Genomic DNA, 11,964 nt, shown 5'->3' on the forward strand with positions numbered 1-11,964 from the left:
GCCTTCTTGATTATATCAAAACTAATTGTAACAAATATACATATGGACTATATTTCTAAGCGGTGCAGACGGTGTGTTCCAAGGCACTTCCGTCAACAAAGCAACATGCCACCAAAACGTAAAAACGTGCCAAGCAAGAAAGATGAGAGTGAATCTGCAAAAGCCAAAAAGAAAATGAAAATATCAGGTGAAGTTATAAGTGTACACGTGTGTGAAAGATTGTGGATATAGAACATTAAAAAAAAACAAGTAAACTGCTTTTGCAAGGAGGGAAAAGATTCAGTGGATTCACTACCAGTAAAACTAACTAGTATGTGCTGTAGCATACAGAACATGCAACTACATGTATACTGGTACAAATGCACATGTACAGTAGTACTGTATAACAGTGGCATTGCACACTCTCGGTTGTCACCTAGGACATACCACCTTCTGGTAATACTCAAAATTAATTCCAGGTTTAATCATCACTTCCATTTTATTATTATAAATAATTGTTTATCATTTTACTGTTTAAAATTATTATTCTTACAGTATGTGAGCAAGTGACTCAGCGAGTGGAGCAAACCTAACATACGGTGTTATGATAAAATCATCATTAATGCTTTATTTATATCTGTACTATGTAATTGTGTTGCTATCTATCTATTTATTTATCTACTTATTTATTTGATGTAGTTAGATGTAAAGCCCATGATCTGATGATTGTACCTTATATGTGAAGGTGTTTATCAATAAAGAATTGTATGGATCATTGTTCCTAGGTTGAAAGGTAACTGAATAGCAAAACCTCATTACATAACTTCAGAATACCACATAAGTCTACAGTAATGCATAAACCCAGAAAACATTTTTACAAGACTACAGGACATAATAAAGTCATGTAAATGTATAGCATGAAAATTCATGCGTTAGCACTCCAATTGATGATTCTGATATGTACTGTCTGTGCTAACATGAATTTTCGTGCTAGAAAATGTATAGATAAAAAATAACAGTTTAAAATAGACAACTACTCAAAGATACATGGAATTAACATGAGTATTAAAGAAAGGAGGCTAAATACCACTTTAAACAATAATAAAAATTATCTTTTTATAAATATAATGTAGATTCCAAGAAAGGCGCCAAAGTTAAAACCAGTGAACCACCTCCCCACAAGGACGAGAGTACGAAAATTACATCATCCAATCTTGATCTCTTACACTACTTGACTGAAGAATCATGGAGATCCCTCTTGAAAGAAGAGTTCAGCAAGGATTACTTCAAAAATCTGACTGCCCAGCTGAGTAGAGATTATGCAGCAGAAAAGGAAATCTTTCCACCAAGAGAACTCATCTTTAATGCACTGAATTCTACTCCAGTAGATAAGGTGTGCCATAGTTTACTTTCTCAGCTTCTTTTTTAATCCCCTCTTCTTCATCCCTTGATCCTACTATCTCTCCCTCTGTTCTATTAAAAAGATTCTCTTTTCATGCACTAATGCATGGTTAGAATTCTATTGAGACAATTAGTTTTCTCTTTTTCCCCCTCTCTCTCTTTCTTTTCTCTCTCTCCTCTCTCTCCCCCCCCCCCCCCTCTCTCTCTCTCTCTTTATTCATGTAATCATACATTTCTTTGAAACAATATTTTACTATTTCAATATATTGCAGGTAAAAATCGTTATTCTTGGACAGGATCCATACCATGATAATGGACAGGTAAGCAATATGTCTGGGAAATGAGCTTCACCTTGGTTGAAAAATATTTTGCTACATTTAAAATCAGAAGAGGAAAATTTTTGTCAGCTGTGTCTACAAAGGTAATCATGGGTGGCATCATTTAAGCACTTAAAGCACTCTTTATTTCAATCTCAAGAAATTATAGGATACTGATACAGTGTGTTTGATATAGACATTGTCAGCTTGACAATGACTTTTCTCATTATCATAAAAGTAGAGGGGTAAAATTTTATTTACTATATTTTGTGACTGATGACTATTAAATGGCAAGAACATGCCTTATACAGCGGTCACAGAGAGATTGTTTTTCATGACATATTGATTCTTAGATATTTTTCTGGCTATTCATCAGCTGTGCACATTTCTGTACCATGTTCAGCTAAACATTTTGCACAACAATGACAACATCATTATTCTGATACCTGGTAGAGAGTATGAATATATGCCTTCCATGTAGAAATGACAGAATTTATGTCATACACAAAGGCATATAGTTTTTGCAGATGGTAAGGGATTTCAGTTAAAATTCCAAAAGATGGCCAGGAAAAACATAAATCAGTTGAAGGTGTACAGCGAGCTTTAAGGACAAACCATTCCAAATGTGTTTCATTTTCTGCGAGTGATTACCCCCATGTGCCAAAATTAAGCCGGCCTATACATTGTAATGAAAATGATATGTCTTAGTATCAACTTGTCTCTCTCTGTCTTTCTTTATCTTTCTTTTTGCAGGCCATGGGTATGGCATTTTCTGTCCCTCGTGACTTTCAGCCTGTCCCTCCATCTCTGAAGAATATGTACAAAGAGCTGGCTGTAGATATCCCAGGATTCCAAATTCCATCCCATGGATCTCTGGAGACGTGGGAGCAGCGAGGGGTGTTGCTGCTAAATGCAACACTAACTGTGGAGTAAGATGAGGATTTCAGAGTTTGGCGATTGAGTTTTAAATTTGACCAAGTTTATCATCAATATTTTTCACTTAATGCATTTTATTTACTGACTGATTCCAAAACACGATAAATGAATAGAAAAATAAATTTCCCTTTTTCTCCTCAAGCATTTGGACCCACCAGTGTTGTAATTTTTTAAAAATTTTATTTGGAAGAGCCCATCAGCCTATATCCCACTCCTGATGGATGGCAAATGTTCGTTCACCTGCTCTATCATCACTCATATCAGTATTATTATTATTATTATTATTATTATTATTATTCATTTTCCAGGGCCCATCAGCCAAACTCCCACTCCAAATATGGATGGCAGAAGTTCACTGACTCAGTCATCACTCACATCAGCCAGGATTGCCGCGGGGTGGTGTTTATCCTGTGGGGAGGTTTTGCACAGAAAAAGGAGAAATTAATCGATGACAGCAAGCACTGTGTTATAAAAGCAGCCCACCCCTCTCCTCTCAGCTTTAATAAATTCTTTGGCTGCAAATGTTTTTCTAAGGCTAATGATGCTCTTGTTAAAATGGGCCGTGATCCTGTGAATTGGAGTATTGTTTGAACTGCTAGACAAAGGGTACAGTTTAGCACATGTATTTGTGCAAAATAAGTACATGCACATGTTAGTTTGTGGTTGTGCATGTGCGCATGTAGGTGTTTGTGGTTTGTGGCCAGGAATTTAAAAGAGCAGCTCATTTTCTTTAAAATTTGACTTTTTTCCGTCAGACCTACATGTGCATCAGGACAGGTCACATTTTGACTGCAAGTGGGCCTTTTCTCAGCCAAGTTTGGTTCTTCTGTCTACAGGCCTTATATGAAAGGAAGAGATTTACACCCCATTTCCATAGATTAGATCGACCTACTTTAGATCGACCTAAATCCCTGGGGGTTCACGCTAAATAGCTGTCAGCTGGGCGGACACGAAAGTTAATTACCCCCTTACAGCTTGTAGTAGGCGGGATGGACATTTAAGTTGGATTATCTGAAAGTAATCTAGTGAGACTCCCCGCGGGGATAGATCGATCTAAAATCTATGGGAATAGAGCCTTAGAGTAGGAGTGAAAAAGTGCCAATCTAAATTGTCATGTGTATTGTGTAAAGAAAATACACAAGTCCTGCAGTTATATATATATATATATATGAATGACTTAAAGATGCATACAAAGTCAATTTTTTGTCACAAAAACCAACCAAATGCCAGCATATAGTTTCAAGTAGTATAACTAAGAGAATTACGAAAAGGCATTGTTTAATTTTACCCAAAAATGATGTTTGAACGGATTTTTCTGCTGGCATTCTAAGCTGTATGTCAATGGGGCAGGAAAGTAGGTCACGAAAGTAGGTTAAATTTACAACCAAAAATTTAAAGAAAGGAGCAGTCTAAAGGTCTTTTATGGCTGATCGAGTGATTTATCCACTTTATCCCTTGGCATGTCAAATTTATTTGAGTCATATAAGAATCTAATAGAAGTGGTTTACATGTGTTACTGGGAATCCACGCTCCACCAATGCTCGGTTCGTATGTACCTTTAATGTGTTACAATATCTGTGCTGCTAAGCTATTAATAAACTATGGGCACATTCATATTCACAAACCACACAAGCTGGGTCAGTCCAACTCTGCAGGGATTCTTGCTTATCAGCGCACAGTGGTTAATTTCCCCTCTAGCTGCTTGTCAGACAATTAAACTGGTTGCACTTTAGCCAGAATCCCCCCCTGTAGTGTTGGGTTGACCAAGCTAGTACATGTACACGTATGATATGTGAATCTGAGTGCAGTCTATGGTACACTGTTATCAAGATCAAAATGTATTGTTACAAACTTAGTTTTAACCAACAGGATGTGATACTGTACTGTGATACTATACTGTTGAATGTGTATCAGTGAATGAGATTGTAAAATATACTAACAGGACCACCTCGGATTGCAATTATCTAAAATGTATATGTATTAAGGTTGTCAATGTATGATGTTATTTGCCTTCCTCTGCTTCTTCATCCTTCAATTTTCCCACAGGGTATATTTATATCATTAGACATACCATATTGTTGTGACTTTTACAAATAGCATGTGAGGCATATATGTTTTTTGAAAAATATTATATAATATAATGGGTAAAATGGGGAGTTAAAAATTTTATTTAGGATATACAATGACTTTCATTTTGTAATTGATATTCATACAGTCCTTACCCGGAGCTTAAGATATGATGCAGGTCATCTTGTTAATTAAGGAACCTCTATTATTAGCCATCTTAGAGACAGGTAATTTGGTTTCTAATTCTTACTTGTGAAAAAGATATGAAGAGTATAATAATATTTGATAATATTAGATATTGTGCATATGTGATCAGTCAGCTAAGTTTTTTTTCATCAGTATCTGTAATTGCTGTTTGAATAGTATCCATAAATTGATCAAGTTGTGTAAAATGAGTTTTAAATATATTGTTGTTATATTGCATTATTATTATTATTATTATTATTATTATTATTATTCATACCAAGATCATGTGTATTACACGAAGAAAATTGTTATTTATGCTCATTAACTCAATGTTTTAAATTACTTCATATTGTTTATATGAATGTTTACTACAAAAACATTTTCAGTAACATTTGTTTGCAATTGCAAATTTTTCTTTAATATGGAAATAAACCAAATTTGTCAAGTAGACGCCCCGTATCTCGAAAGCATCGCGCATTGCGACCGTGCGCAAGCCTCTCGATTCCATAACTCGCCCATACTCGCCCCTACTCGCCCCTTATAATACATTGTAGCCTCTATGTCATATCGCTATTCGAATACGCGATGCTTTCGAGATACGGGGCCCTGGAAGTTTTGAAGGCACAGTTTTCGAAGACGTTAACTCATCAAAACATATTTTTATCTCGCTTTTACCATTATATCTCACTGAAAGCAAATCGGTTAAAAATTCTGCATAAAACTAATAGAAAATGTGTTGCCTGTGATCAATCTTTATTTTTCTTTTTGGATATAATTGCATTTTTCACATTCATGTAATTGCGCACCGTATTTAGAATATACACGTGTCTTATCCTCTAGCAGAAGACCGTTGCCTTAGGATGACAAACCGGCGGGTGGTGCTGATTTTGGCTCAATCCTCGGGGAGTAAAAGACCTGGGAAATTTAAATGGATAATGTACAGACATTGTTGAACATGCACGCGCGTCGCATTTAAAGATAAAGATGTGTTTCCTCCTTTTAAAATTTTTGATTTTGATATTTAGTATAATATTAGTAGATGAGGTGATAACAAGATATAAACAGGGAAAGAGAGCGAGAGACGGATCAAGAGAAAAAGACCGAGAGAATTCAAGAGAGAGAGAGAGAGAGGGAATGGAAATGGAGTAAGGTACCATACCGGTTGGTGCTTCCCAGTTACAACCAACTGGGCCGTTTTCTGACGGCCCTTCAGCAGAATGGCATTTGCAGGAAAATGTTGCACTGTTTTCCCAGGTTATTATCTTGCCTTGACGTCTATGGTCGATATACAAGCACACCTGTAAACATCAAGACACACACATTTGAAATGACTCATTTACACGCAACATGTCAAAATTCATTGCCTTGGTTAATTCAAGACATTTCTGACTTTCAGTTAAAACTGAAGATCATTTATTTATACATGCATTTATTTATTAATACAATTATTCATTCAATTGTTTGTTTGTTTGTTTATCTATTTATACAATACCAGAGAGAGAGAGAGAGAGCATCTACCTGAGCCATATCCTGACACCTGCCAATTCGATCCACTCTGTGTCCATGGAAACCACCCTCTGGCAACCACTCGCATCCAGGAGGGCCATTTTCTCCTGGACCTTCCGACGAAAAGCAACGACAGGCTGAGGTGTAGCCAATATGGTCAATTGTCAAGGTAGTCCCAGTGACATTAATGTAACGACAGATATCTTCAGTGCTGTCACACATTCGTCCCGGTCTGCCCCTGTGTCCCTTGTGACCACCGTGGTGACCGCCACCTCTGCGTGCAGACGCCAGTTCCCCGCCAAAAATTAGGCAGAAACAGACTAGGAACAAAACGCGCGACATGTCGATCGGCTGTTGACTGTTTCCGTGAATAGAATCGGCGTGAAGGATTTGGTTGAAAAAATGTAGCCTTCGTGGATGATTTTATATACTCGAAGCGTATTTCCTGCTAGGGAGGTCGTCACGTTTTTACATAAAGTCTATTTAGAATAATGTAATGTGCAATTAGGGATATAAATTAATAGTTAATTTCAGTGTTAGGATAATGGATTAAAAGGAAATTACTTTTTGTTCGTAATAAAGAGTGGCCTTGGTTGGATAATACATTAATACAGAAAGTTTTCACCTCAACCCTTGGTCTTGCATATATGTTTAATTTTCTTAGAAATAATGGCAACAAAAAACCTGACTTCAGGTCTCTTAAATATGGCTACCTCAACAGAATTCAGAACAAAGCAGGCAAAAATAAATGACAGACACGCAGAATTTTAGAAAAAATTTGCTATACTGTAGTTCCCTATCATCTGTGATATTTCTAGGGCTTTTTTTTGCGTTTTAATCTCGGATGTAGCGGGGATAAAAACGTTGTTTACTGCACTATAAATAACAGGGTGGTCACATGTGCAGGCTCTTTTCAGCCCCTTGTTTAATTGATAATTGATTGCAATAGCAATACAGATGTAATTTATGACTTCCCAAATCGTCATAATATTATAGGATAATTCTCAATGCCGGAATACTGTGATTATCATGATTGTATTTATTCCATTAAGAAAAAAAGTACTTACTCGATATGTCAGGCTCACTATTAGTCAAATGACGAGAAAATTCCATATTATGCCTGACTTGGTCTCCAAACTGGTATTTTAAGCATAGGAATGATAAGTCGATTATCTTTATCTCTAACATGTCTTGTGTCTCAAGGTTTTCACATCAGTGAGAGTTTGATAATTGAAAATATTAGATGAAATGTTTACTATGAGCGTTTGAAAATGTTCCAAAGTCATATAATCTATGCCTATATATCCTGCAGAGTTCCTTATCCTTCCCAGTTCAAGACTAAAATATTCCAAATGGATTATTCTGACAGGATACCGGTACCCTCCGACAGGGTCCCTCTGCAGAAAATTGACAAAAACTCTTTTATTTTATTTTGTAAGAATTGGTCGGATACCTGTTATTCTTGTGGCTATTAATAAACTATAGGCACATTCAGATTCACACATCACACAAGCTGGGTCAGTCCAACTCTGCAGGGATTTTTGCTAATCAGGACACGATTAATTTTCCCCTGAGGCGTGTCAGACAGTTAAGCTGATTGCACTTTAGCCAGAATCCACCCCTCTGCAACGTTGGATTGACCCAGCTAGTACATGTATGATGTGTGTATATATCTTTCCAGCCCCTTGAATGAAATTTGACATTAAATGATAATTCTTAATGCCGGAGTACTGTGGTTATCATGATAATATTTATTCCATACAGAAGAAAAAAGTACTTACTCGAAATGTCAGGATTACTATTAGGCTGTAGTAGTCGAATTTCGAGAAAATTCCATATTATGCTTGACTTGGTATTTTAAGCATAGGAATGATAACCCGATTGTCTTTTATCTCTAACATGTCTTGTGTCTCAAGGTTTTCACATCGGTGAGAGTTGAAAATTTTAAAATATTAGATGAAAGGTATACTGTGAGCGTTTGAAATAATGAATTAAAAGAATTAAAAGAGACAGATCGTTCAAAATATTTGTGGGAATGGTCCCTTATCCTCTAGCAGAAGACCGTTGCCTGATGAAGATAAACCGGCGGGTGGTGCTGATTTTGGATCAATCCCCGGGATTTAAAAGACCTGGGAAATGTAAATTGGTAAAGCACAGACATCGTTGAACATGCATGCGCGTCTCATTCAAAGATAAAGATTTCACATTTTAACAATTTTAATATTTAGTATAATATTAGTAGATGACTTGATAACAGAAGATATAAACAGAGAAAGAGATCGAGAGACAGATCAAGAGAAAGAGATCAATAGAGAGAGAGAGAGAGAGAAAATGGAAACTGGAGTAAGGACCATACCAGTGGTGCTTCCCAGTTACATCCAACTGGGCCGTCTTCTGACGGTCCTTCAGCAGAATGGCATTTGCAGGAAAATGTCGCACTGTTTTTCCAGGTTATTATGGTGCCTTCACGCCTGGGGTCGATAAACAAGCATACCTGTAAACACAAACATTTGAGGCGACTCATTTACAGGCAAAGTGTCAAAAAACATAGCCTTGGTCAATTCATAGCATTTCTGACTTCAATTAAAAAAAAAACTGTAGATCATTTTATTTATTTATTTATTTATTTATTTATTTATTTATTTATTTATACAATTATACATTGGGTTGTTTCTTTGTTTATCTATTTATACAATACCAATGCGACTTTAAGCATTAGTATACTAGTAAGTTGCATTGGTGGATATAGGGGTTGGTGGTGGCCGGGGGGGGGGGTACTGCCCTCCTCCCTTCGATTTCCGAAAAAAGTTACACCAATGGTTCCCTTTTGAAATTAGAATTTTGACTAGCTGAATCATAATAGTTCTAAACCGTTTCAAATGGCACCGTTCGCCCTCTAAAATACCCAAAAAATTGGGGGCCTTTAAGCAGGCCCCAAACCCTGCACTAAGGGGGGAGGGGGTCGGCTTCGTATCCGCAGACCCCTCCTTCAAATAATCCTTGATTGTGTGTTGCCATTGATTACATTAAAATTTAACATTAAAAACCAGTATGAAATGTGGGAACAAACCATCGGTGGTCTTTTCTCTGGACACATCGACTCTATACCACAGGTGCTGGAGAGAGAAAGAGAGAGGGAGAGAGAGAGAGAGAGAGCATCTACCTGATCCATATCGCGACACCTCCCAACTTGATCCGCGTGTCCATGGGCACCACCCTCTGGCTCCCAGTCGCATCCAGGTGGGCTATCTTCTCCGGGACCTTCCGACGAAAAGCAGCGGCACTTTTCGGTGAAGGTAATATGGTCAATTGTTATGACAAGCCCAGTGACATTAAAGTAACGACAGATATCTGAAATGCTGTCACACATGCGTCCCGGTCTGTCATCTATGCGTGCAGACCCCAGTTCCCCGCCAAAAATGAGGCAAATTAAACAGACTAGGAGTATAACGCGCGACATGTCGATCGGTTGTTGACTGTTTCCGTGAATGGAGTCAGTGTGAAGAATTTTTCTGAAAAATGTAGCTTTCTTCTCTGCTTTTATTTAATTTCAGCGAATTTCATGCCAGGGCAGTTACGTTTTTTACATGATGTCTATTTAGAATTGTGAAATGGGCAATAAGGGATATAAATTTATAGTTAATGTCAGTGTTAGGATAATTGCTTAAAAGGAAATTACTTTTTGTTTGTATTGTTGTAAACTTACAATTTCACAAATTTCAGGTAATTATTTAAGAGTAATATGATAGGGAGTTATTGAGTGTAAGATAAGATTCCTCTAAAAGAGTCAACAATTGCAGAAATTGTTTTCATGGTTGGAAAAGATGGAACATGTCAAAGTCATATAATTCGATCTGATTGGTTTATTTCTCAATAGACTTGCAAGTTTCTGACACTTGTAAAACACATACAAACTTAGGTTGTATATGGTCCAAGCAGGAGTAATTCAAATAATATTCTTAATATTTTAAATCGAAAACAAGTCTCTTGGAGATTGCCTAATAAGGAAATGTTGAATGGAGGAATGCAACATGAGAATGGAAAATTCCTTGTAATCAAGCAAAGACAATGGAAAGAAAACAAGTAAATGCATGCTCAGTACAGAAAAATAGAGTATAAATACTTGTAAATTTGTAGAGAGTTGGTGAATAAATGTTTGAACGCACTAGATTGTCGTTATTGTCACTATAAAATGAATAAAGAGTGACCTTGGTTGGATAATACAAGCATACAAAAAGGTCTCGCCTCAACCCTTGGTCTTGCACATGTTTAGTTTTCTTAGAAATAATAACACCAAAAAACTTGATTTCAAGTGTCTTTAATATATCTTCCTCAATAGAGTTTAGAACAAAGCAATATGCTGGGTCGTTGGCAAATGTAAATGACAGGCACGCGGAATTTTTGAATAATTTTTTTCGGTGTTAGGATAATTGCATAAAGGAAATAACTTTTTGTTCGTAATGTTTTAAAGTTAATGGCTTACACTTTCATTAATTTCAGGTAATTATGTAAGAGGAAACAAATGAGTAAAATGATAGGGTGTTATTGAGTGTAAGTTAAAATTTCTCCAAGAGTCAACAAGTGTAGAAATTGTTTTCGTTTTAGGAAAAAATGGAGCACTCAGAATTTTTGAAAAAAAAAAATTTTTATAGTTCCCTATCATCTGTAAAAATATGAAGTACATGGGTAAGCGTAAACATATATTAAAATACACGTTTCTTATCCTCTTATATTTCCCAATTCAGACCCTACAACGATAAAAGTCGTTTTGTATTGGCGGATTCACTGACTGACCATGCTTTTCGAACTAAATTATATATATTTAATCGGAAATTATAGAAAACATCGAATGCACACGCAGGGACGGGTCAAGCAAATATTCTTGAGCAGGAAACATTGTAATTTTTTTCCAGGTGATTTCTTTGCGTGTTAATCTCGGTTTGGATACCTTTAAACTGCATTTGCCAGGATTGAAACGTTGAGTACTGCACTATGAATTACAAGAGGGTGGTAGTAGGATCTTTCCAGCCCCTTGAATGAAATTTGACATTAAATGATTTCTTAATGCCGGAGTACTGTGATTTATTCCATACAGAAGAAAAAAGTACTTACTCGAAATGTTAGGATTACTATTAGGCTGTAGCAGTCGAATTTCGAGAAAATTCCATATTATGCTTGACTTGTTCTCCAAATTGGTATTTTAAGCATAGGAATGATAGCTCGATTATCTTTTATCTCTAACATGTCTTGTGTATCAAGGTTTTCACGTCGGTGAGAGTTGAAAAATTGAAAATATTAGATGAAAGGTATACTGTGAACGTTTGAAATAATGAATTAAAAGAATTCACCTTGTTTTCCTCAAACTCAAACGTTTACGTTATATTTACGTTATATAATGAGAAAAGGATTGAAAAGTGAAAAACACTCACAAAGGACAAAAACTGGATAGTCATTTAATTGCATGTTGTTTCTTATATGTAGGCCTACATCGTGGTCATTGTCTACCGTCTACCAGGGCCGCAGTTATTATTGTGGACATTTTTTGCTGAGGCGACATCAGACCAAAAATGAC

General features: G+C 36.4%; 3 protein-coding genes across 3 annotated transcripts; 1 reads left to right on the forward strand and 2 right to left on the reverse strand.

Moving 5' to 3' along the window:
- The first annotated feature begins 27 nt into the window (after positions 1–27).
- LOC106170306 (uncharacterized) lies at positions 28–5,632 on the forward strand. The gene is made up of 5 exons (XM_013550125.2): positions 28–187; positions 1,113–1,372; positions 1,653–1,700; positions 2,451–2,626; positions 2,942–5,632. The coding sequence occupies exons 1-5, from the start codon at positions 43–45 to the stop codon at positions 3,222–3,224; spliced, it is 912 nt and encodes a 303-aa protein (XP_013405579.2). The 5' UTR covers positions 28–42; the 3' UTR covers positions 3,225–5,632.
- Positions 5,623–6,803, reverse strand: LOC106170301 (uncharacterized). The gene is made up of 3 exons (XM_013550111.3): positions 6,405–6,803; positions 6,046–6,184; positions 5,623–5,801 (listed from the first exon to the last, which is right to left on the reverse strand). Exons 1-3 carry the CDS (start codon positions 6,732–6,734, stop codon positions 5,779–5,781), a joined length of 492 nt encoding a protein of 163 aa, XP_013405565.2. The 5' UTR covers positions 6,735–6,803; the 3' UTR covers positions 5,623–5,778.
- A 1,317-nt stretch (positions 6,804–8,120) lies between these two features.
- Positions 8,121–9,915, reverse strand: LOC106170302 (uncharacterized). Its single transcript, XM_013550114.2, has 3 exons — positions 9,556–9,915; positions 8,749–8,886; positions 8,121–8,521 (listed from the first exon to the last, which is right to left on the reverse strand). Exons 1-3 carry the CDS (start codon positions 9,850–9,852, stop codon positions 8,513–8,515), a joined length of 444 nt encoding a protein of 147 aa, XP_013405568.2. The 5' UTR covers positions 9,853–9,915; the 3' UTR covers positions 8,121–8,512.
- Between the last annotated feature and the right edge of the window lie 2,049 nt (positions 9,916–11,964).

The sequence above is a fragment of the Lingula anatina genome, chromosome 5 (assembly GCF_051362555.1).
Source record: "Lingula anatina isolate TDL-2025a chromosome 5, LinAna3.0, whole genome shotgun sequence".
Classification (NCBI taxonomy): Eukaryota; Metazoa; Brachiopoda; class Lingulata; order Lingulida; family Lingulidae; genus Lingula; species Lingula anatina.